At 34.9% G+C, this 26734-nt stretch overlaps 1 protein-coding gene and 1 long non-coding RNA gene across 2 annotated transcripts; one reads left to right on the forward strand and one right to left on the reverse strand.

The window, feature by feature from the left end:
* LOC124532102 (zinc finger protein 345-like) lies at positions 1-26238 on the forward strand. Its single transcript, XM_047106784.1, has 13 exons — positions 1-690; positions 930-1090; positions 1164-1315; positions 1640-1703; positions 1798-1823; positions 2112-2185; positions 2562-2748; positions 20892-21060; positions 21857-22021; positions 23345-23475; positions 24421-24541; positions 25350-25477; positions 25580-26238. Exons 1-13 carry the CDS (start codon positions 418-420, stop codon positions 26176-26178), a joined length of 2250 nt encoding a protein of 749 aa, XP_046962740.1. The 5' UTR covers positions 1-417; the 3' UTR covers positions 26179-26238.
* Positions 5055-6138, reverse strand: LOC124532108. Its single transcript, XR_006966624.1, has 2 exons — positions 5998-6138; positions 5055-5233 (listed from the first exon to the last, which is right to left on the reverse strand). It is a non-coding gene; the product is annotated as an uncharacterized LOC124532108 (long non-coding RNA).
* Positions 26239-26734: the final 496 nt, after the last annotated feature.

Genomic DNA, 26734 nt, shown 5'->3' on the forward strand with positions numbered 1-26734 from the left:
TATTTAATAGTCAGTTACAGATAATGTATTATCTATGGTAAAAACTAGGAAGATCTACTGACAAAAGTCAAATAATTCGCAATTCGATGTTTGGATAGATTTTAGAAAATCTAAGTTTTATTTGAGATTAGTTTACATTGTGAGAAGCCGTTAAAATTTTTGGTTGTACAACATTGTGGTTTGTGTATAGTTCAGTATCAAACGACACTTCACATACTATTTTCAAATAACATGAAATATTAATTAGAAACTTAGGTGTTTTCAAAACAATCGAAAACAAATTGTTTGTACTAGTGCATTAAATACAGTTTTTCCAAAATGCTTTCACCAATCGCAATATTTATACCTTAAAACATACGTATTAGCATACGTCTTACGTTTCTCTTAGTTTTAAGATAATTGATATTTGAAGAGAAAATGATGTCGAATCAAAACAATGAAAGTTCTAATGATTTAGAAAATGAAATACCCCTAACTGCCATAGTATATAACAAACATGTAGATCAGAGTAAAACAGTCGTGGCAAAAAATATGTTTCAAAATGAATCTACATCAAGCCCAGAGATATCTATAGATATAAAATATGTTTGTCGAATATGCCTAATGGCTGAAAATAACATGATTTCACTGATGTCTACAGTTGGATGTGATGTCTTAGCTGATATGTTTACATCTATTTCTTCCATTAAAGTAAGTTTTTATTTACTTTTAATAATTTATATATTTGGTCATTTGTCCCAGTTGTGGTCTCGGCTTCAGTTTTTAAAGCAAAAGTCAGTTAAGGGTGCTGACATATTTATTAAATATAAGACAGTTGATTACAGCTGTGGTATGTGGTACAAATGAATGAAATATGATATCAAAACATTAACAATAACATTTTCAAATATAAGTTTATGAGAAATATTTTCAAATACATGTTATTACAGGTTTCTTCCGATGAAAGCCTTCCATTACAAATATGTGTTTCATGTCAAGGTGATATTTTACATTGCTATAAATTCAAGCTCAAATGTAACAAGACAAACAACATCTTGAGGTCCTTATTAAAAGACAAATGTAAGAGTAACTTAAGTAGTTACGAGACTAGGTAAGCTCAGGGGTATTACTAAATCGTCATTATAATAAATTTAAACAAATACATTTAGCATTTGCATTTGCAGCAATTTAGAAAAAGTGGATCAGGTAACACAAACAATGTTTGATGATGTAAGATTAAATCGAATGCAAAAGAATGAAATTAATACTATAAAAGAAGAAACATTGCTAAAAGAAGAACAAGATCTAAAAACAGAAATTAATGAAGAACATGAAGGTTAATTAATAATTACTTTTTATTAACATAAGAATTAACAACATTAAATGCTTAAATATATATATACAAATATGAACTAAAACTAGTTACTGTATAAATCTTGACCGCGTGGAATGGTGGCAAGAATGCTAGCATAATTTATATTAAATTCTAAGAAATATATTGTGGCCATGTATTAGTTATAGCTAATTTTTTTTTAGTATTATTTTAAATTTATCACTTTTTTACAATAGATTAAAAAATACCGAGGTCTTTTTTAATAGTCATGTTAATTAATAATTGCGGTATATACATTTTAAAACTCTTTGTTGAATATTGTTACAGAAATTGAATATTTAGAGGATGACATCTTTTATGACAATGATTCTGTAAAAGATGAGGATAAAAGGTACTCAAATTATATTAAGGCTGACATTATAGTTAGTTGTCTATTATTTTATATTTCTTTATACTAAATAATTATTTAAAAAATTCTATTACAGAATTGAGGCTACAATGGAATTAACAGGTATGGTGTTTTAGTCATTTATATGAAATATTTTGAGTTTACTTCATAATAATAATCCTTTCTTATTTATAGATTTATTACATAGTATTTTTCCCTTTTAATTAACATGTAAATAATTTGATTGATTGATTGTTTTCTTTTTGCTATTGCTGTGTTCTTTTAGTAATTGTTATATTAGTAATTATTATATTTTGTTATATTATATCATTATAATCAGTGTACATATTGTTGAGGAACCAAATAAAATCAATAATTAAATAATTAAATTATGAATTATATTAATTTCAGATAAAGAAAAAAATTACAATAAAAAAAGTTTTAAAGCAAAAAAGAAAAGATTTAATTGCAACAATTGTTTTAAGGTAAGATGTTTTACATTTGTAAATTTTTACTGTAGAGTATTATGTAGGTTTCTTTTTTCTTTTGTAACTCATTCTTGTTAGGTGCAATATATAGATTACAAAAGTTTAGTCTATAATATTCTATATTAGTTGTTACCCGCAGCTTTGCTTGGAAGGAACAATATAGACCATTCTTCCTTGAAGATTGAGCTTGCTTTATGAAACAATTTTATAAAATTGGTTTTAGTGGTTTAGCAATGTGAAAGAGCAACAGACTGATAGACTGGGTTACTTTCGCATTAATATTTTGATGTAGATATATAAATAAAAGTTTTTTGTATCTATCTGTTTTGTATGTATGCACTAAGAAAAATATGCATTATAATAATTTTTTTAGAATTTCCTGAAATCTAAAACACTGCGAACGCACATCCTGACATGTCATAGTGGTAAAACACTACCGCCATTTGCTTGCGGACAGTGCAAAGATTCATTCAACTCTGAAGAAGATCTTCACATACATTCGGCACTGCACGTCAAGGGTACCCACTGGACATGCAATAAATGCTTTAAAGACTTTACAGGTATGATTTGTTTTAAAATATATTTAATAATAATAATTTAAAAATTGAGTTTATGTTTCTAATTATGGCTATCAAATAATGAGATGAATATAACATTGTAATCTATACATGTAATAAAATTGGAGTGTCTGTTTTTAATATTAAAATAGCCCTTTTTTACTCAATGCATATTGTATACACGGTATATACAGGGTTATTTGTCAAACATTAACAACCTCGCAGGGCTAGATTGAGAACATCATAAACAACATCTTTTGTTTTATGACTTTTCATAACTCATTAATTTTTACTTTCATACAAAATTAAAAATATTAAAATTGATTTCTCTTATGTTAAAAACTCTATACGGCAATGAAAAAAAAAAACAGTTAAAAAATAGTCTATAATGATTTTAGCTCCACCCACAAAATGGGCCGAGTTAACACGCTTGACTTGACGTAATTAACGCTTTGATGCGCCGTCGCAGTCTTACGCCTTGATGTGCCCGCGCAACGTGTTCTTATTGCTAATTTCAGTTTTCAGTCCGTTGATTTCAGTTAATAAGTTCACTATGCCATATTCCAATATCGAATATACTGAAATGGTTCGCATTTTAGCGAAATGCGATGACAACGTTTCAGAAGCATGTCGTCAATATGCGATTAAATTTCCAAATGTGCCTACTCGAAGCCGCGTGACAATGCTAGCTGCCACACAGCGATTACGCGATTACGGCCAATTCCGTTCTCCTTTAAGAGATAGTGGTCGTCCGCCAAGGCGCACAGTTCGAGAGGAAGAAGACATCCTGGAGTTCTTCGAAGCCAATCCAGCAGCGAGCACCAACGATGCAGCCCGGCGGTTTAATATATCGCAATACTTCGCGTCGAGTGTTGTACACAATGAAGGGAAATATCCTTTTCACCTTCTTCGCGTCCAAGAATTAAACGAACCCGATAAACCCGCACGAGTTGCTTTTGTAACTGGGTGCTAAACGAGAGGCCAACTATTTTATGGACTGACGAAGCAACATTTGGCAGAGTCGGTTTGTTCAATTCTCGCAATGAGCATTTGTGGTGCCATGAAAATCCACACGAAACTAGACCTCATCATTTTCAACACCGATTTAGCGTCAATGTGTGGGCAGGAATTGTAAATTTCACTTTACTAGGCCCTGTGTTTTTGGAGCGACTCAATGGAGAAACATACCTGCGTTTTCTCACAGATTTAGAGGAAGATATACCCCTCGCTGATTTACGTGTTATGTATTATCAACATGACGGAGCGCCAGCGCATAATGCTCGTGAAGTCCGGAATTTTTTAAACAACAATTTTCCTGGTCGATGGATTGGGCGCGGCGGCCCTCGTGCCTGGCCCGCTAGGTCGCCAGATATTACGCCATTAGATTTTTATTTATGGGGACACGTCAAAACATTGGTGTATAGTGGATGCGAAATCACAAGCCGTGAAATGTTAGTGGAGAAAATCACTTGGGCTTTCGACCAGATTAAGTCAAACTCACAAGTGCTATCGAGAGTGAATGAACAATTAATTCTTAGTTGTGGATTATGTGTAGGTTGTGAAGGTGATTACACAGAACAATATGTGCGGGACACACACAGACATCCCCGGGATTTAACCCTTAGAGGTACTATAGAATAAAATTTAAATTAAAATAAATATCATTGCATGGGTTCACCCATACATTAACATAATTTCATTGTTGTTTCACATTCCTAAGCAAATATAAATGTAAGCATTGTTATAATTGAGTCAGTATCAATAAAGCGTTCAAACAGACAAGTCATTCTCATTACCTAAACGCGATACTCACAAACTAGCTGGTTTCCATAAAACTATGAATTCTAAATGGTGTGTGGTTCCAAACCCATACAATCATTTTATTATGTTTTTGTTTTATTTTTAATTTGTTAAAACAAAATCAATGAGCTAAAACTTAAGTTTGTCTTTTAACTTGAGAAGAATCTTTATACCCAGATCCTAATTCCATCATGAAATCAGTTTAACAGAGTTAAGATCATATTTTTTAAGTTAATTGCATAATTCATATTTGCATTTTTTTTTGTAAATGAGCCAGTCAGAATAATAAAAATGTTGGCCTTTGGTTTTTTTTTGTATCTATTTTTGTTATGTTTAAGATCTATTTTTTGTTTAAAAAAAATTATTTCAGTTCTTAATTTATTATACAAAAATATTATTATAACAAATTAGATGAAGAAAGGAATAAAATATATTGAGTCATATTAATACAGTTACTAAATACCATAGGGACATACAATACCAAGATTAATAAAAAACAAGGCCTTTTGTTTATAATAAAATAATTTTATTATTCTTATGATTGATGTTCAATTGAGATTTTCCTCTGAAAATTTGCAGGAAGGTTTGATAGTTTCCTGGTCTAGCTTGCTTGAGGTACCCAATCCCAGCTGGTCTGATCAGCCCTTTGCCAGCATGGTTGATATACAACTTTTGACAAGTTGTCTACCTGTAGAGATTATGAGACTTTTTAATAAGTCAAGTCAACAGAAGTTTACTGGATAGAAAATACAATCCATACTGAAATATGTATTGTGGAATTCATAAAACATTCCATCAGAGGTGTTGGATTGAATTCTAATTGCAATATTAGCAATACCAAAAAGTTACATATGCAAAATAAAAATATTTTTATTTAAGTGAGGACTTTACTTTCACATTTTAAATCTCGAGCAAATACATCTGCTGCTATTGAATTCCAAACTAAAAGAAAATAAAAATAGTTAAATTACATGCTTAATAATTTAGTTAATTTTTTTGTCTTATCAATTCAAAAATAACATTATTAATTTATGCTTCCTCTAAGAATTTAATCTTACTTTGTATTAGTAATGTAAACTTATTTTACTAAAAGAAAGGAATATCAATAACAATCATAGGAAATAACAATAAAGAAAGCCGTTGAGTACAATGATGAGCTTTCTCTTCAATATTTTTGTCAAGAGAATAGAAATTGTATGACATTTATAAAATTTTAAATAGATTGGTTTATTTAAAATTGTTTAAGGGAGATCAACAAGGTCTTGTACACATCTGTACAAAGGTGCAAAGTAACAGACAACATTTAATCTTGTATCACAAAATACGCAAAATTTTACATAGGTAACTTAGGTATAAAGAATGAATTAAAACTTCCACACTTTAATATTAAAAAAAATCCCAACAAAAGATTACATTAAATGTAAAACATAGCAGAGAAATAAACATACTTACTATTTAATTTCCTTTTAATTGTCTTATGGTGGAAAGAACTAAACTTTCCATTTGCAATGGTCAGTAGCAATGTCGCAAAATAGTAGTCCAACTAAAAGTAAGTTGCAAAAACTGTTAAATCTAAAACTAATGATTCATAAAACAAACTTGCCGAAAAGTTTTTTTTTTTTTTTATGGCTTTTCTTTGTGCCAAGAGGGCACAGATTATTTCGCCAATGTCACGTGCGATGGAGAAGACACGATGGAGATTGAACGGTGCAGTCGAGATTGCAGGCTTAAATTAATTTTAAGGGCACAATAGTAGTGGACTCTCTGTTAACCCATAACCTAAAACAATACAATAATATATACATAATTAGATAAACATATAAAATGATTATTAAAACATCAAATAAGAACGATCACAAAAATATTTACAACTTAATTTTATTACGCTCAATATATTTACATAAAAATTTACAAAGTGGACTAAACACACACATTAACAAACATTCAACATTAATAGGGCGAGGAACTTTGGGAGGGAGAACGTCGTATACAGGATGAAGGAGTTTGGGGCAAGAAAACAGTATATGGGATAAGGAACCTTCGTCAAGGCCACATTCACACAAAGAGTGATCTCTTACTCTAATTTTACAAAGATGAACGGGCGTACATGCATGTCCAAGGCGTAAACGGCAGATAGTTGTGGTGACCCAACGATTAGCTTGCCTGTGATGAGAAAACCAAGGACGCCTTGGAATACCTGGTTGTAGAGTTGCGTAGAATCTACCTTTAGATTTTGATGATACTTCCCAATCAGAGTTCCAGGATTTAACAAGATAAGTTTTCGCTAGTGCACACAAGTCTTGAGTAGAATTTTTAAAGTGATCAAGTGAGTCAGTTGTTATAGCAGATTTAGCAAACGAATCTGCAGTATCGTTGTCGGGAATACCAGAATGGCTAGGTATCCAGACAAGCGATAATTCCAACCCCTTTTGATGACAGGAAAACAATGCTTCCCTAATCTTAAGGATGATGAAAAACTTTCGACTACTACGAAACGGGTTTTCCTTAATAGCCAACAAACAACTCAAAGAGTCTGTCAAAATTAAAGTGTGTTTGAGGTCATGGGAGTGGGCAAAAAGGATGGCTTCTAAAATTGCAATTGCTTCACCAGAAAAGATGGATGTTTCAGGAGGGGATTTAAATTGAAGAACAATTTTGAATTTGGGTATCCAACAGGCTGAGCCGACACAGCTGTCAGGGGATAGTTTAGAGGCATCAGTAAATATAAGTAAATGATTTGACCAATTTTGATGAAGAAATCTTTGAAATTTAGAGTTTGAATCAGGGGCCCCTTTAACAAGACCAAGATCTGTAATAATAGATGGATTATAGACTAGAGATCTGAATGGAGTGGAAAAAAGAGGATTTGACTGGAACCTTAAGATAGGGTGTGGGAGTGTTGTAAATTTTAAGAAACTATCTAATAATAAGGAAGTGCTTCTAGAGCGAACGCAGAGTTGGGACAGTTCGCTTAGACGGGACCAAAGAGGATGAGAGGATAACTGTAAAGATTTTACTACAAAACGGTCGCATAAAAATTGTCTTCTCAGTTGAAGCGGAGGATCAACACATTCAACTTGCAGAGCGTTAGTGTGAGTAGTTTTCATGGCTCCTATGACTATTCTGAGGCATTTGTATTGAATTTTGTTGAGTTTTTCAGACACGGATTTACTTAGGGGTTCTAAGACAAACAGTCCGTAGTCTAAATGACTACGAACTATTGCATTGTACAGTAGTTTGAGAGAATAGGGGTGAGCTCCCCACCAGACTCCTGAGACTGCTCTAAGGACGTTAATAGCCTTTTCACATTTTTTAATAACATGCTCAGAGTGAAAAATTCCATTCAGTTTGTTATCGAGAATAATGCCTAGAAATTTCGTCTTGTTGACAAAGTTGATACGTTGATCCCCACAAAATAAGTCGAAGACCGGAATTTGTCTTTTTCTAGTGAAAACAACTGCCTGAGTCTTTTCAATAGACAAAGACAAGCCATGGTCAGAGAGCCATAGGTCAAGATAATGTAAAGCAGAGTTTAGATGCAAAGTTAAATTTTGAACAGATGAAGATTTAAAATACAAAACAATGTCATCAGCATATTGAAGTATGTTACAAAAGTTATTCACTGACAATTCGAGATCATGGGTATAAATGCTATAAAGCAGAGGGCTTAGAACTGATCCTTGCGGGAGACCTTTCCAGACAAACCTGGGGGGAAGAACACGATTTTGATGTTTAACGGAAATTGATCTGCAAAATAGCAGACTGCATATGAAATGAGTTATCCTCGGAGGGATACTCAGCTGTTGCAGCTTCTGCCTGAGTACCGGAAGAAGAACATTATCATATGCCGAAGAAATATCTAGAAAAACACCCACGAGGTACTCTCCGCTAGAGAAGGCTATTCGAATGTCTGTCGTGAGAATGCTGAGACTATCAAGAGTGCTCAAACCCTTTCGAAAGCCGAATTGAGAGGGCGAGAGAATATTCCTGCTTTCCATTATCCATTCCAAACGATGAACGATAAACGATTTTTATAAGATGTTCAGTAACTTTCACTAATGTAGACGATAAAGCAATGGGTCTATAAGAATTGGGGTCCAAAGGGCTTTTTCCTGGTTTGAGTATGGGGATAATAATTTGGGACTTCCAAGATTCCGGGACGATTCCTGCTGAGAAAAAAGCATTAATTATATTCAGATAGACGCATTTAGCTTTATCGCTGAGGTTTGTTATAAAAGAGTAGGGCACGCCATCTTCCCCTGGTGACGAGTCCTTCAGTCCGTTCAGAGCTGTGTGTAGCTCTGAGATAGTAAACGGACTATCCATATCATCTGAGGTAGATGATTGAGTAAAATTTATAAAACTATCCTGGCATGGAACAAAGGGGGGTGCAAGTTTGGTAGTAAAATCATTAAGCCACACGGACGGATTATAGGCGTTTGGGTTATCAGAATCGAGGGAGCGACGAAATCTCTTAAGATTTCTCCAAACTGTTTGAGGAGGAGACCGAGGACTAAGGGATTCACAGAAATTGGTCCATCCCTGTTTTTTCTTTCTGGAAAATAGTTTTTTAATTTTGGCATCTATATGCTGATATTTGATAAAATTTTGTGTAGTCATAGATACATTATATGACTCTTCGGCTTCAGATCTCTGTTGGACTAAGGAATTACACTCTTCATCCCACCAAGGCGGAGAGATGCAAATTTTTTTATTAAGATTTTTTTGTGGGAAATGGGAATCAGCGGAGGATTTAATAATATTAAGAAAAAGCTCGTAGTAAGCAAGAGCATTTTCACCATTCACAAAATCAGGGAGAGAGCTTAACATGACATCAATAGAGTTAGAGTATCCTAACCAGTTAGCATTTTTAAGCCTATATTTTAGAAGTGGGGATGATTTGGATGGAGCAATGGATCTGTTGTTTAATGAAAGAAGGATAGGGAAATGGTCACTACCAAACGTAGATGGGAGGATATTCCAAGATATTTGAGAGGAAAGGGACGGGGAGGCTATGGATAAATCAATAGCAGAATTAGGATTCTGATTAGGATAAACCCTACGAGTCGGCGAACCATCATTGAGAATGCAAAAATTTACATCATCAATGATGTCCACCAACAAGGGGGCAAATCCATCACAGAAATAGGAACCCCATAATGTATGGTGGGCATTAAAATCCCCCATAACAAGAACAGGGCTTGGGAGGGAAGAAAAAATGGAGTGTAATTCAGGAGCAAGTGAAGGACTAGGATGAGGAATGTAAATAGACAAAAAGGAGATGTTGAAGGCTTTGATAGCTACAGCATTGATGTGCTGGCTAAAAGGAGGTAAGGGAATTTGGGAGAAGGGAATGGAGTGCCTGATCAAGATGGCACAGCCAGCATACCCATCATTTCTGTCATCCCTCAAACAGGAGAAACCCGGTACCCGAAAACGAGAACCAGGAATCAACCATGTCTCAGAGATGGCAATAATGACAGGTTTATATGAATTGATAAGTGAGAGGAGTTCAGGTTTCTTAGGACGGATGCTTTGACAATTCCATTGAAGGAATCTGATTGGGGCCATTTTGAAGGATGGTAAATAATTGGGATAAATCATTGGCAACGTTGGACGGTAATGGGACATCATTGCATGTACTGAGGATATTTAGGAGAATTTTGGTGAGTAGTTCCAATAAATTTGGATTATTATTAGGTGGGGAGGGATGAGGAACATTTAGAGCGCAACCATTAGGAGAAGAGGAGGGGCAGTTGCCAACTATGGCCTGATGTGCATGTTTATCATACCCCTTTCCTTGCGGAAGTCTAGGGGCGGAAGCGCGGACAATGGTTTGTCTATAAGATATAGTAGGATTGGAGGTGGACTTTGAAGGACCAGGGAAGGGTGGGACGTATGTAGGAGTAGAGAACAACTCTTTAGCTACCTCAGCATAGGATTTACGGACATTGGGGAAGCGAGAGGCAGCTTCCATATATGAAACATTATCTTGCGACATTACAATTTTAATTGATTGCTGACGAGAATACTCAGGGCAATCCTTGTCTGTGGCAAAGTGTTTGCCAGAGCAATGTAAGCATGTAGCCTTGTCTTTAGTAACCTCACACGAATCACCTGTATGAGATTGAGAACATTTAAAGCACCTGGGAGTAGATCTACACTGAGTCCGAACATGGCCATAACGACAGCAGTTTAAGCATATTATTGTGGGGAGATTGTATGTTTCAACGGGAAGGGATGTATGGAATGAGTATATTTTGCTAGGGAGGATTTGACCTTTAAAAGTTATGACTACCGATTGAGTTGGGATCCAAGACACAACTCCTTCGTTAATAGTCTTCCGGTTAAGACGCCTCAATTTTATTACTTCCCCACATCCATGAGGAAGCTCAATTGACTCCATAAGATCCTCCATAGACCAGTCCACTGGGATGCCTTTTATTAGACCCATTCTGGTAATGTTATAAGTAGGAAGGCTAGCCGTATACTTACACAATGCTAAGACTGGGTTCTTTAAAAAACTATTTGCAGCTTGTGCTGAAGCAAACTGAATTTCTATTTTGTTTCTTCCAACATTTTTGACACCATCATTCATAATAGAGCCAATCTTGTGCTTATGAAGAAATTGTCCGAATTTAATGGCTCTAATTGAATTGCCTGCAGCTGGATCAGCTACTTCCCGAGAGACGTGGACAATGAAGGGACCTTTGTCGTCATCCGTGTAACTTTTTGGGCCATCAATATACGAAGGATTAACGTAAACGTTCTGGATAGAGGGACTAGCGGTAGATGGGTGGATTACTGTTTTCTTTGAAGAGTCAGGAGAGCAAGAAGACTTATCGCCGGAGCGTTTGCGAGAAGAGGATGTTGAAGGATCAGATTGTAATTCCGAACCCCCGGGATCAGGCGGTTCGGGAGGCGGATCGACATCCATTATACACTAACTACTGTAACTTAACTAATATACTATATCTATAATCAAAAGAAAAATAACACTTACCGAAACCGAATTATGTTAGTAAAACCCAGAAACCATAAAATTAAACTATTTGCACTGAAAATTCACAAAATAGATACAAAGAATTGATATAAAAACACAGATATCTCACTAACACGTGTGTCAACCAAAGCTAACGCAAGCGAAAAAAACTGCCGAAAAGTTGCAAAAAAATGTAAACAAATACATAAATGTCACATTGCAGGGTTTAATTTTAATTCATCTTGATTTGATATAGGCAATGATACTAGACCATACAGCCTTGTCTTTACAGTAAGATTCTGATAGATAGATAGAAAAGATACCTACTATTTTGAAACTGAAAAATAATTAGTTTTGATGAAACTTTTTTGCATTAATTCTATTGTTGAATGTAAATTAAGATCACTGACTCCTTTCTTCCCAAAAAAAAAAAAATTAAAATGCACTTCTATTTCTTAGTTCTGGTAGCCGGAATTTCAAGTTGATGGCCTGATTTTAATGTTTAATGGATTCGTGTGTCATATTACTTTATGTTAACAGCAAAAAAACGATGATAGTGTTTATACTTTTCTAGATATTGAGGTGTTCCACATTACCTTAAGTATCCCAAATATGCTAACTTTCCTTTATCACGGACTACTATCTTCCCAAAAAATAAAAATAAAAAAAGGCACCTCATCTTCTAGGTTCTTAGCCAGAATTTAATAAGAATAAGAATAAGAAATGTTTATTCGGGACAAACATACATTGCAAACATAATTATCAAAAAAAAAAAAAACACAAAAAAATCAAATCAAATCATCATCATATTTAACATTAGCTAACTAACAACATTAACTAGTGACTATAAGAAAACAAAAAAAAAAAAAAAAACTTAAAACATTTAAAGGAAATTAAAAAAAAAAAAAAAATAATAATAATATAACAAATGCCACAAAATTTATACAAATAAACAAACAAAGTCTTAACTTATGATGTCTGCAATCGCGATGTTTCCCGAAAAGGTGAACCATTCAGCTTTTATGTTGGATTAAAACCCAACGCTGATTTTCAATGGTACCCTTTGTGACTGTGACGAGCCGTGACAAAGTGTTGAATAAAAAAATTAATATAGTTATGTAAAATAATAAGAATATTATATAAATAAATACTTTATATACTTACATATTATAATTCAGGTTGTCGTTTAATAGCAATAAATAAATGCAAGTTTTTAAAGTAAATGCAAAGCGAACCGCCAAAATAATAAAATAATAGTTTTGAATTAGTAAAAAAAAAAAAAAAAAATAATAATAATAATTAGACATTATAAAAATAAATTGTATCAAAAATAGCAAGTTGCAGCGAGTAGTAAAAGTAATAAAAAAAAATAATAATAAATAATTAATAAGAATAGTATTTATGACGAATGTAGTTGCAAACTATATAAATATAACTTGTATTTGATACGAAACGTGTACAAGGTTTTTGAGTGCAAAAGGGGAGGTGGTATGTTATTCCAACATTTCGTCGCTGCATATCGAAAGCTACCACGAAAGTTCACCGTTCGATGTGGTGGCACACTTAGCAAGTACGAAGACGCTCTTGTAGGATACAGTGTATTTATTTCTTTTAACCATCTCAATTTATTGTAAAGATATATAGGGGCTTTATGTTGGACAATACCAAAGAGTAAGGTCGCAAGATGTAATTGTCTGCGATATTCCATTCTTATCATTCGTGCGTCATTAAGATAAGGAGTTACGTGAGTATGGGGTGGTATTTTAAAGCAATACCTGACACAGGCATTTTGTACACGTTGAATAATGTTCTTTGTTCGTGCAAGTAGTCTTGGTCCAATAACAACATCAGCATAGCTAAATTTAGACAGCACGAGAGAATCGCATAGCTTAATTCGCATGTCTACGCTAAGGACATCTCTTGTTTTGTATAGTACCTTAAGCCTATAGAAGCAATTACGCGCTGTATTAACCACATGTTTCTCAAATCGTAAATTCTCATCAATTAATAAACCTAAGTTCCGTGCCTCTGTGACGCGTTGAACTTTTTCACCATTGATATGTATGAGTGGATTTAAATGACTGATTCGGTTTATTTGATTTTTTGTTCCTAGTATAATGTATTTAGTTTTGGTTGGATTTAATATAAGGTTATGTGAGTCTGACCAATTTGATATACGGTTTAGATCCTCATTTAATTGTAATATGGCTAAATTAAAATCCGCAGGCCTGAATGATATATACATCTGTATATCATCAGCATAAATATGGTATTTGCAATGTTTAATATTATTAACTATATCGGCACAGTATAGTGCGAAGATAATTGGCCCTAATATGGAACCTTGAGGAACCCCCCTGTTAACAGGGCAACAGTCAGAAATAGCTCTTGAGCCATTATCGTTCAGCACCTCCACAATTTGCTTCCGATGTGCCAAATAACTTTTAAACCATTTTATTGTATCAATAGTGAATCCGTAATATTTTAATTTTGTTAAAAATAATGATCTATTTATAGTATCAAAAGCCCGAGAAAAGTCCAATAATATGAGAATTGTAATCTCACCTACGTCTTGAGCGCATAAAATGTTGTCTATTACATTTAATAAAGCTGTCGTGGTGCTGTGATGTTTTCGAAACCCTGACTGCAAGGATGGTAGAATATTGTTAGATTCTAAATAACCTGTCAGTTGATTACAGACAATCTTTTCTAAAATCTTTGATATGCAAGGTAATATGCTTATAGGTCGTAAATCCTTGAGTTCACTTATATTTTCTTTTTTGGGGATGGGTCTCACTAGTGCAGTCTGCCACTGGGTAGGAAATGTAGATGTCATTATAGACGTGTTAACAACTTTAGTAATAACTGATAATGTACTTGACAGCGTCAATAAAATCATGTCTAATGAAATGCCATCAACACCGATAGCATTTGATTTTAGAGACCGCAGTACTTTTTGTACTTCAATTTCGTTAGAAGGCAGTAACGTGAAAACTCCAGTACTATGTTTATGCGTTTCGTAATAATTAGTGAGCAATGGTGAAATATAGTTGCTACCGGGTATATTAAGAAAGTATCTGTTTATCATTTTGGGATCATTAAGGTTTTGTGGTATAATATGGTTATGTTTCGGTTTAATATGAATATGTTTTTTCAAATTATTCCATAGCAGTCTTGAGTTTTTAATGTTTGCATTTATGTGCAGATTAAAATAAGCAGATTTCTCACGGTGTATTGCTTGTACTACCTGAAACTTTAGATCCTTATAATAACTGATCTGCGATTGTGATTTCGACATTCTAGCACGAGTCTGGGCTTCATTCCTCCTGGTCATCATTAGTTTTACATTATAAGTTATCCAAGGGTAATGTTGTTCCTTAATACAAATAATCTTATTTGGAGCGAGCATATCGAATACCCATTGCAAGCACCCAGCAAACTCATCAACCATGTCATTAATATCTTTAATTCCGGAAATGGCTTGCCAATTTACTAAATTAAGCGCAGAAGTTATATGATCTGGATCAATATCTTTTAGAGGGCGGTACATAATAGTTTTGTTTTTAATTTTATCTTTTGTGATATATATTTCGCAGGAAATAAATGCGTGGCCGCCGAATTCTCCCACGTAATCCACCATAATCTGTCCAATCTTTGCGTTAGAACAAATTAAGTCAATTAAAGTTTCGCTGCTAGCAGTAAAATGAGTAGGATTTTGAACATGTTGAATTAAGCCATGAGTAGACAAGAATAGATCCAGCATTTGTTTATTGTAGTCATGAGTTTCACTAAGGTTGTTAACATTAAAATCTCCTAATAAATATAAATAGTCATTATAAGGTAATGAGCTAATTGTATCTGATAATGCATTAAGAAAGTCTGTAATATTTGCCCATGGAGGCCGGTAGGCCGTACCGATAACTATGGACTTGCAATTCAACCTTATACCAATCCACATTTGTTCAACCAAGGGCGCTATAGGATGTACTAGTGTCTGTATGGTTATACCACGTTTGACGTAAAAACCGACACCGCCACCTCGTGACCGTATTTCTCTCGGTCTCGGTATATGACTGAGGCTATAGCCTGGCACTCGAGGGGCTCTGCCATCCTCACCCGGACGTAGCCAAGTTTCGTTGATTGCAATTATATCTGCTTTATGACGCTCCATAAGTACTATAAATTCCTCATGATGTGAGCCAAGCGATCCTGGGTTGAACAAACCTAATTTAAGGTTATTTGTTTTTATCATTATTAATAGCAGGGTAAAATAAATATAAGAACATAATACCTAAAAATAAAAGAAAATAAAATGAATTTATAATGTACTTATATATAGTATATGTATAAATACTCATAAATATGCAAACATACATATTTATATAGTTATGCTGGTAAATCGTAAAAATGAATTTATAGTGAAAGTAGTTAATTTCAGAATAAACATTGTAATATAAACTATGAAACGGAGTATTATTGAATACAAAACATGTTTTGCAAAAAGTATTTAAAGTTAAAAGTTTATCAAATGCAGCCAAAAAAAAGTATGACATGGTAAGGGACCCTACACTAGTAATAACTAAATATATTATATTGTGGTATAGAAATATATCATTACTTGGGGAACGTCTGTTAATGTTACATAATAGAATAAAACACAAATAGAAATACTTAAAAAATATTACAACAAAAAATAACACGTATCGAACATAAAAATACTTAAAATTTATATAACAAGGAAAAGACCAACTTATTTTGTAGAAAAAAAATTTAGAATGTCTTTTTCCGTACGAACACGCTGAACGGACGCACTTGTATCGCGCCTCATGTAAATTCGTCCTTCCCGAGTCCAAATGTAACGCCAGCCATGACGTTTTCCCTCTTCTCTGGCCTTATAAAAAAGAAGGCGGTTAAGTTTAGTCAGGCTTTCATTGATATAAACACGAGACGGGTTGCCTTCAGTTACCCCAGATGTATCAGTCCCTCGACGTATCCGCGCTGACTTTATAACGTCATCGCGCAAAGATCGGCGCGCTAAGCGCACGTTTATCGGCCGCGGCCGCGGTCGCCGGTCTTCGCTCGACAACAGCGGGCGGCGCAGCCCGACACGCTCTGCACTTACAATATCGCGAGTGTCGAGAGTGATACCTAACTTGTTCGCAATTACCTGAGTTAGGTGCACCACATTCTCTCCGCTCTGTTCTGGTATACCCGATATTTGTATATCATTTAAAAGTGTAACCTGTTCACGTTCATTAAAATCAGCTTTTAATTGTTGTATCGTTTCATCGATTTTTGTGCTACTACAATCACTATTCGCGTACTTATCCTCTAAAGATGACATACGCTCCTCTATGATGTCAACCCTTTTGTTAAAATCGACCATGTTTTCATTGAGTTTACCTAATTCCAGCCTGATGGATGTCATCTCCCGCGAAACTGAAATTAATTCAAATCTTAGGAGCCTTATTTCTTCAGCCAACGATAACGTAGAAGCTTTTTCTCCGTTATCTGTCGTATGCGCATCTGTATAAATTTCTTCTGCAGTAGGCGATTCCATGGTTATCGCGGACTTGTTTTTATTGTCCGGTGCACGACAAGTGCGACACATCCAGCGCGCAGGAAGGCGGGAGTCTGGGCTTACATTGATACAGGAACGATGGTATATCGAATTACATTTAGAACATTTAGCGCCATCTGTTGGTGTCAGGAACTTCCCACATTGACTACATTTGTTAGCCATATTTAAGTACAATAAAGTACCTAGAATAACCAATAGATGACACTGATATTAATTAATTTTAATTTAGTAATTTCAAATATAAAATTGTTTTGTAAGATCGTCTAGTTTTTTCTGTTCTTAGTCCAGCTGTACTTTTTTAGACACTTGATGTTTGTTTATTTATTTTAAAAACAAATTGTTTCCCCGTTAATATACTTTTTGAATAAATTTATGAGGGTACGTACGGATCAGCTGATCCAAACAGTTGATTGAAGAGGCACAAAACACTGTGATTTAGCGGTTTCTTGTATATTGAATACTTCACTCACTATGTATTTGTTCCATAAATGTCCTAATTTTGTTTTTTCTTTCACTTTAACTGACTATTTATATTATATTTCAAGATGAATGCACAAGAAACACCTGTCACGACCACGTCAGACGTCCGACCGCGAATTTCAAAACAGAGACCATATTATTTCACCACATCCATCTGTTAGTGTGTATATCCACATTAAGAAAAATTATTACTGCTAACAGTGTTCTATTTTACTACTTATAGCCGAGATGGCCTAGTGGTGGGAACACGTCGATCTAAACGAAGGTCATGGGTTCAAACCAAAAAATTGTCCAGCAACGCTGAATTTTGTAGTTCTAAATTTGTATTTAAATTCATCTTGTGTTCGGTGGTGAAGGAAAACATTGTGAAGATACCTGTATGTGCCGAAAGAAATTCCGACTCAAGTATATCCACCAACCCGCAGTGGAGCAGAGTGTTGGATTAAGCTCTGTAACCTTCTAATTAATAGGAGAAGAAACTTTTGCCCAGTACTGGGACATTTAGGGCTGTTACTTTACTTTCATATTAGTCGATTAAAGTAAAAAGGAAAACTGAGTACAAATTTAATTGAAAATTGGTAAGATAATCACGTTAGATTGTTTTTTTTTTCTGTAATAAAAATATAGTGAGGATGAAAGGAGTGAGATAAAGCGAAAAATTCTATATTCCAAATAACCTGCACTTCAAGTCAAATCTCGTTTTTGGAGTTTTTCACATTGAAAGGCGTTTTGATAAGGTTCCTGATTTCTGTTACAATTGATACTTTGAATTATTATAGTTATTAAACTTCCAATAATTTAACGCAATTTTTATCGAACTATACCGTTTCTCTTTAAAGATATTAGCAAAAAACAAACATGTATTCCAAATATGCCGCACTTACTCTAATAATTTATGGTAATACTTAAATATTTATTGAAATTACTTATAACTTTAAGTGACATTGTGAGTTAGAATGTTACAATGATTTTATAATTATTTTAAGAATAATGGAAGTTTAAATAACTATGTCATGTTGATTAGTTATATGGTATACCAATAGTGAAAATAATTCGCTTTTCACTTTAAAGGGCGTATCGATTAGGTTTCTGATTACTGTTACGTTTTAATAGTTTAAATTATTAAAATTGATTAGTTTTCCCAATAATTTAACGTTTATTTATGTCAATTTTTTTCGGTTGTTTTAAAAATATTTTGGTCAGTTTTACTTAGGAAGTTGAAATAATGAATGGGCAGTTTTTTAATGAACTGGGTGGTTGACATGTCACGTAATAAACTGGCGTTTGTATTAATTTCACTGCCCAAAAATGAATTTAAAACTGCCCGCTTACATACTTGCCTTTTTATCAAAGTACCCCGTTTCTTTTTAAAGATATTCACAAAAAACATACGTGTATTCCAAATATGCTGACTTTACTCTAAATTAAAAAAAACGTTTACTCAAATTACAAACCCATTATAAGATTAGATAAATATCTATCTATCTATCTATCTATTTTATACTAATCCTCAAAGTGCTGGAATTCAGTGCAACAAAAGTACTTAATACTAACTATGGTATTTAAAACAGTATCTTTAACCAGTCAAAAATATTATAAGTTTTGATTGTATGTACAATTTAGTATGTTCTCAAACTGATTTTTTATTTATTTTATTGAAATTTATTATTCGTTTCTACGATATTACTTATCTTTTCTCGTTTATACGATATTATTTCATTTCTGACCTTATTGTAGTTGCCTGTGACTTCCGTTATTTGTTCATAAACAATCATATACATAGCATAGATATGCTATGATTACATCTAGGTAATTAGTTTTTACAGTTTAAGGTAATCGAAGTGCTACTAATAATACACCCATTACACTATTATTTTGATAATACAACTGCGTTAAAAATTAAATGGAGAAATAGTTAAATGTTGAATACATTAATCGTCGACAAAACGATTTAACCTTTTATCATTTTTAATACGGTCAGTTTTATGCTTTGATAAGTACGAGTATGAAGGCGTTGTGGTTTTACCTATGTACATAATGAGCCACGATTAATATTATTAGGGCTTTTGATGGATAGGCCGGCCAGATCAAATGTTGACAAGTTTTTAATTTATTGTGATTATCAGATTTTAGTTATTGTTAGATTAAATAACTCATTAGTTTACCTTGAATAAGATAAATTAAAGCAAAGTAGTAGTAGTAAAAGCAGTTTTACTAAAAAATAGCTTAGGTATTGATAATAATCATATTGTCTTTTGTTCATAAATAATTAAATAGGTACCTTATTTTAACTTAGATTGTTAAAATTGAGAAATAATTTTTTTCTTGTTCGCAATTAACTTTCATTTAGCTTTATAGCTTTTTTTAAACGACTTAAAAATGCGGTTTTTAATTTGTCGGGACTTTTTTTATGTAGGTAGGTATGTTACCGAATCTCAAAGACGGTTTGACCGATTATGAAAATTCTTTTTTATTTCAAAGTATACTTAACAGTCGGTTGAGGATCTTATTATCCTATTACCAGATAGGATCCGGGAGATTAGGTACATAGTTTAAAAAAAGGTATAAAATAATAATTAACTTTACTACGCTATACGAATACCAAATACCTAACTAAATAATTATTTGCAAATTAATTAGTCAAGTGTTTAAATTGGAACATGAGACTGAACATCACTTTTTGCTCGGCACTTCAGAGTAAAAATTTCCGGGAATCCTAATTCCGGACGTAAACATAAAATACAAACATTCACACTATGATAAACGTTCGTCATCGTAGCCACGAAAGGAACAAAGTCTGTTACATCCTGCAAACATTTGCGCGTCGCTGTATCAGTTAAACTGAATACGAAGACGTATATGGAAGCGTGTGGGCGGCGCGAATCCCTTCTACGCGCTTTCCGAAAACCGCTGGCCAATAGCCACGTGATTACATTGAGGGTTTTTACTATTATTATTAAATATGAATGCCACACGGAAGGATATTGCAAATGTTAGGGAGTGCAACAAAAACTTGGAAGTGATTTTTTATTTTTTAAAAATATTTAGTTTTGTTCAAGGTCATAAAACAAAAGTTGTTGTTTGTGATGTTAGAAATAGTTTACTGCGAAATTGCTGAAGTTTTAAATTTAACCCTGTATACCAAAATAATATTTTTTGCAATTTTTGTCCGTCTGTTTGTCTGCCTCTTTGTTTCAGCTAATCTCTGGAGCGGCTGGACCGATTTTGACGATTTTTTTTTGTTAAATTCAAACGCGTTCAATGTCGCGGGTGCGGCTAGTGCATTATTAAAAACTGTTTCAGAACGCAACCGATTCAGACGTCACATCCGGCGGCACATGGAGACGAAGCGCTACGCGTGCGAGGCGTGCGACAAGACGTTCTCGGAGCTGTGCGCGCTGCGGCGCCACGCGCGCGTGCACACCGGCGAGAAGCTCGAGAAGAAGTACCGCTGCGACATATGCGACAAAAGGTTCGATCCACTTTATTCCGTTTGGTATGTTTGATCGTAAAATCATTTTGATCATAATGTTGTCTTAAATTTTTGCGATTACACATTGAAATAAAACTAGTTATAACGGATTTGAATCTACCCTACCCGTGACCACGAACGCTGTAAAATGCTCGAAACGTCGGGATGTCAAAAATAATTAATATACGCGATTCAAATCCGTTATAACTAGTTTTATTTCATTTTGATCAGTTAAGTCCTGTTTATATTGTGTGATCAGCTTAAATATAATATATTGGCGATTAAGTATGAGCTATGATTTATTTAGTTAATGTTGGTTGGAAAAATCTATGGGAATAAAATATGCTGTCAAGATAGATGTGTACTATCGATAACAAGGGTAATTTTGCAAAATTAAAAATAATATCTTACCTTGTGATAGAGTAGATGAGCCACCCCAACTAACGCAATATTCATGCAATCCATCTCGTTCTTAAGAGTCTCAGCAACTCGTTTGGTAGAGGTAAGTCGACCCACCAGCTAAAGCATTCTCAAGGTTGTCGTGATAGACGGTGTCGGGTAACGGTCCGTGCTTGAACGCTGATTTTTAGAGACTCTCTTCGGGATGTTTCTAACAGAGTAGGTGACAGAGAGAGTAGTAACAGAGTAGTAACAGAGTTTCTTACAGCGTTCGTGGTCACGGGTAGACTAGGGTAGTCTGGTAAAGTGCTCGAAACGTCGGGATGTCAAAAATGATTAATATACGCGATTCAAATCCGTTTTATTTAAATAAAATTTATTTTGTTTGTATCCGCAGGTTCTGCGACAGCAGCCAGCTGGCTGCGCACTCGGCGCGGCACACGGGCGTGCGGCCGTGCGCGTGCGAGTGCGGCAAGGCGTTCCCGTCGCGCCGCCTGCTCGCCTCGCACCGCCTCGTGCACTCCGACCTCAAGCGCTTCGCGTGCGACTACTGCGACAAGCGGTGAGCGCTGCGACCTCTTTCCGCATTCTTTTCTATACCAGCGGCAAGATACGATGGCCGTTTGACGTTTGCCTCGTGCACTCCGACCTCAAGCGCTTCGCGTGCGACTACTGCGACAAGCGGTGAGCGCTGCGACCTCTTCCCACATTCTTTTCTATACGCGGCAAGATACGATGGCCGTTTTGACACGTTAAAGTGATGTGAAATGTAAATTTATTATCGATATAATATATTCAATTTTTTTTTGCAAGTAATTTTTTCAAGTTTTTGTTGCAAGTAGTATCTGATTAAAAAGGTTTAAAAATATATATATGTAAAATAAGTTTCAAATTCGAACTAAATCAATTTAAATCGAAAATTGGAATTAGAATGAATAATTTCATAAACACATTACACAGAAATCGTACACGTTTACGCAAAAAAAAAGAAGTTATCTTCGCGGTACCGTAATATTCGTAGTTTAGAAATCACATTCGATAAATTTTATGACAAACTGCACGTCACTATTAACAATAAAGAACAACAATTTGCTCCTTTGATGTAATTATTTATTAAATACGAAACTTCATGAGCGGGCAAACGTCAAAACGGCCATCATAGCGTGCCGCTACTATAGTGTTATTAAGGCTCGCGCAAACTATAGCCGCGGCAGGTCTCAACGCATCGCATTGCAAAATTGCGCCAAAGCATATAGCAGGCGCATCGGGCCGCACCGCGATCCAATATCTTATAATCAGTCAGGTTTTGGCAATCTAAGAAGATGGATAGTTCTGACAAAGAGCTTTTTTTATTCAATATGTTGTTTTATGATTCCGCCTATCTCTTCCCATATTATTCCTTCTCTGTACATCATCATATTTGGGATGTTGTAGGTCGTACAATTCCTTGTACTGTTCTACTAAAGAAAATAATAAACTTTAGTACTATAAAAAAATACCTGAATAAATATTGTTGATGATTCGGTTTCTGTATTATTAATTATTTTTATTAATTAATTATGGTAATTCGCGAACATCACTCATTCAGCCGTCTACTCGTTGCGTCTGCTAACGCACACTGAGACGGGCCGCATTGCAACGCATAACATCGTCGCAAAAATACGCCTGGCTAGTGATGCGCCAATGCGTTGCGATGCGGCCCGTTGCGGCCAGCCTGAGGTGTGCGATAGCCCATACAAAATGTATGAAACTGATTCAGGAGAATTTTTGTTATGCGTTGCGGCCCGCCTAGGTGTGCGCCTATCTTTAAAGTGAAAAGAAGAAATTCGAGTATATTATGCATATTTTAAATATGTACTTCAAGGTGACATTTAAACTTGTACAGATTTCGTCACGAGTCGACTCGCAACACGCACCACCGCACCCATACGGGCGAAAAGCCCTACACGTGCTCGATATGCGGGAAGACTTTCATACAGAGCTCCAACCTCAAGCTCCACATGCGCACTCATACGGGTACATTATTTAATACGTGCAAAGTAGGCTATTTGACAATGCGAAAAAATAAATTGTGAATTATTGTAATCAGCGTATATTATGAGTTTAAAAACGGTTATTTACTTACGAAACTTGAAAATAATACTTAATTTATTCAAAAATCAATAAATAAAAATGCATTTTTTCAAACGTTTGCCACGTGTCACAAAACTCTCCAGATTGGCCGGGCTTATGATGAAGTCACTTTCTTGTAAACCTTGCTTTTCTACAATATGTACCACAGATTAAAATACAGCAAAGTGACGTCACCGACCCCATTGCAGCGCCATATTGTCCAAGTAGCGTTTTCGCGCGTTATTTAAATATTAAAATTAGATATATACTAGATATATACTAGAAATAAAAAAATCTACTTTTATTGGGTTCCTTTATCTCCACTAAATAATATAAAATGGATTTTAAAAACCAGTCAAATAGCCTATACATTTCATGGCATGTCGTATATGTACTAATTGTAATAAATTTCATTCAAAACAGTCCAATCCTTTTGTTTTCTTTTAACAATGTAAGAAAGTAACAGACCGTAAATTTCTCACAGCTGGGTTAAGGCCTCCTCTCCCACTAAGGAGAGGGTTTGGAACATATTTCATCACGCTGTTCCAATGCGGGTTGGTGGAATGCACATGTGGCAGAATTTCGATGAAATTAGACACATGCAGGTTTCCTCACGATGTTTTTCTTCATCGCCCAGTACGAGATGAATTATAAACACCAATTAAGCACATATATATACAGTGGTGATTGCCCGAGTTTGAACCCTTAATCATCGGTTAAGATGCACACTTTCTAACCACTGGGCCATCTAAGCTCCTCTCAATATACAGTACCTATTATTAGTTGTAATCTATGTTTATTAATAAGTTCACAAATTAGAACGTATACATGAATCATGCATTTTTATAGGTGAAAGACCATACACGTGTGACGTCTGCGGGCGAAAGTTCACTTCTGGCTCCTCGCTAACGTGCCATCGTCGCACACACACCGGCGAGAAACCCTACAGCTGTCATATTTGTGGTAAAAGGTAACAGAAATAAGTATTTATTTAGACCATTCCATATTATATATGTCGACGACGGTCATGAATTCCTTAGCGTAACGAAGCGCGGCACGAATCCCGCGAGGCGGCAGCACTATCGTGACGTCACGACGCGACTAACTTCGTGCTACGACGGAGCCGACCCGATGGAGGCGCTCAGAGACGACTCACTTACGATACATAAGATCAGTATAGTAGGACACAAATTAGATGTAGCATCGGAAAATGCAATGGAATGAAATTAAAACCGATTACTGCCGATTTACACAACCAATAGAAATAGCTCCCTATCGCGCCATTCGACGCTATTCGTCGCTATGGATTCACCCGTCCGAGAAAGCAAGTGCATGTAAATCCACGAGTCAAATTGACGAATATATAAGGTCATATGATATTACAAGTTATTACGTTTGTGCAAAGATCATATTCGCATGAGAAATAAATATTGATAATTTGGGATGGCGTACTCAATTCGGATGTGATCGGTTTTACGAATTTTGCCGATGCGACATCTAAGTTGTGTCGTACTGTACCTCCATCCCAGGAACTGTCATTCGCTTCGTTGCCAAGTGTGATATAGTGTGATACTGAATTCCTACTAAGTGTATTAAGTACTTTAAACGTAGACTAAACTTGTTCTTGTATTCGCGGTTTCCTCTTTGCTCGATCACCCTAGTAATACGCCCCTATGATGCCTGTCGATCTTACTGATGTCGCTGTCGATCCGACATAATTTAACAAAAGTTTAAAAAAAGTAATACTACTTTGTATAATTCATTCTCCTTTATTTTAGATTTGCAAGGACATACATTCGTACACACATGCGCCAACACACCGGCGAACGGCCTTTCGCCTGCTGTGTTTGTCCCAAGAAATTTATCAATGCGGCGCGACTACGTGACCACTATCTCATACATACGGGTAACGTTTTATGCCAATTTAAAGTAGATAGTATTAATATTTATTTATAAAAATTATATTTTAATTTATTGAACATTAAAATATTAAATGCATTTTTTGTAGGTGAAAAACCCTATGAATGCGCCATTTGTAATGAAAAATTTAAGAAGAAAAGTTATTTGGCGAAACATCTCAGGAGCCACGATAAAGAGAAAAAAATTAAAGAAAAAAAAATTGTAATTGTTCAACAAGTACCTTTCGTGATGGACAATAATTTAATTTATGCAGAAAGTGCCACTAATGAAATCGATATAAAAGGTACTCCAGAATCGATCGATAGTGAATACGAGAATAAAGAAGTTACTTTGGTTACAGAAGAAGTTCCTTTGGAAGTGTCCGGAGAGCTTGTGTTGCAGGATGACAGTAATGTGAAGGCTGACCTCGTAGTGGTCAATGTTGGGCATAATGATATAAATTACGAAGAGGGCGAAATATGTCTAAATACAAATAATATTAATTATGAAAATCATCCAAATACACCTACTGGTAGTTTAGTGACTGTTAATGAAGGCGAGGTTAATATATCTGAGTCCGCCTCAGTCTTGGAGGGAAGTGCAGTGAAATTATACCAGCTAGACCAAAGTTTAGTTCAAATCCATACGTCTGGCCGACATATCACTATCCAAAAGATTACTAGTAAAATGACTACGAACTTCAATTAGACAATTATATATCTATGAAACTGTAACAATTAATTACTTCAATAAATGTTATTTATCAAAGTTATTTTTTCTGAAAACACATCCTCTTTATTATCGGTAGAGCTTTGCAGACCCAGACACGGTAGGTAACACCCATTCATTTCCAAACAGGAGAAGTATTGTTGTGTTCCATTTCGAAGGGTGGGTGAGCCAGTGTAACTATAGGCATAATGAACGTAACATATCAATTCCCAGTGTCGTATCCCCAAGTGTCGGTAGGTCTATGGGCGGTGGTGACCACTTAACATCGGTTGGCCCATATGCTAGGCCTATTGTAATAATCACATATTTAACTTTTAATAGTAAATACATATAGCTAATCACGCATATATTTTTCTGCCAAACAAATATACTCAGAAAAATACCAGAACTTTTTATGCCTAACACCTCACGACGAACCTTTAAAACGTGAGCAAAGTGACGGGCGATAACTAGTAATAAATAATTGACAGATAGTCATTTATATTTTTTATGAATACATCATGAATACTATAACTCAGATTCAAAATTATATTAT

Source organism: Vanessa cardui, chromosome 8, assembly GCF_905220365.1.
Source record: "Vanessa cardui chromosome 8, ilVanCard2.1, whole genome shotgun sequence".
Classification (NCBI taxonomy): domain Eukaryota; kingdom Metazoa; phylum Arthropoda; class Insecta; order Lepidoptera; family Nymphalidae; genus Vanessa; species Vanessa cardui.

What these genes read in the sequence shown, in the direction of transcription:
- LOC124532102 (XM_047106784.1), top strand. Translation starts at nt 418, where the DNA reads ATGATGTCGAATCAAAACAATGAAAGTTCTAATGATTTAGAAAATGAA. An exon ending in GTAAAAGATGAGGATAAAAG is followed by an intron (nt 1,704 to 1,797) that starts GTACTCAAATTA and finishes ATTCTATTACAG; the next exon opens with AATTGAGGCTACAATGGAAT. An exon ending in GGCTACAATGGAATTAACAG is followed by an intron (nt 1,824 to 2,111) that starts GTATGGTGTTTT and finishes TATTAATTTCAG; the next exon opens with ATAAAGAAAAAAATTACAAT.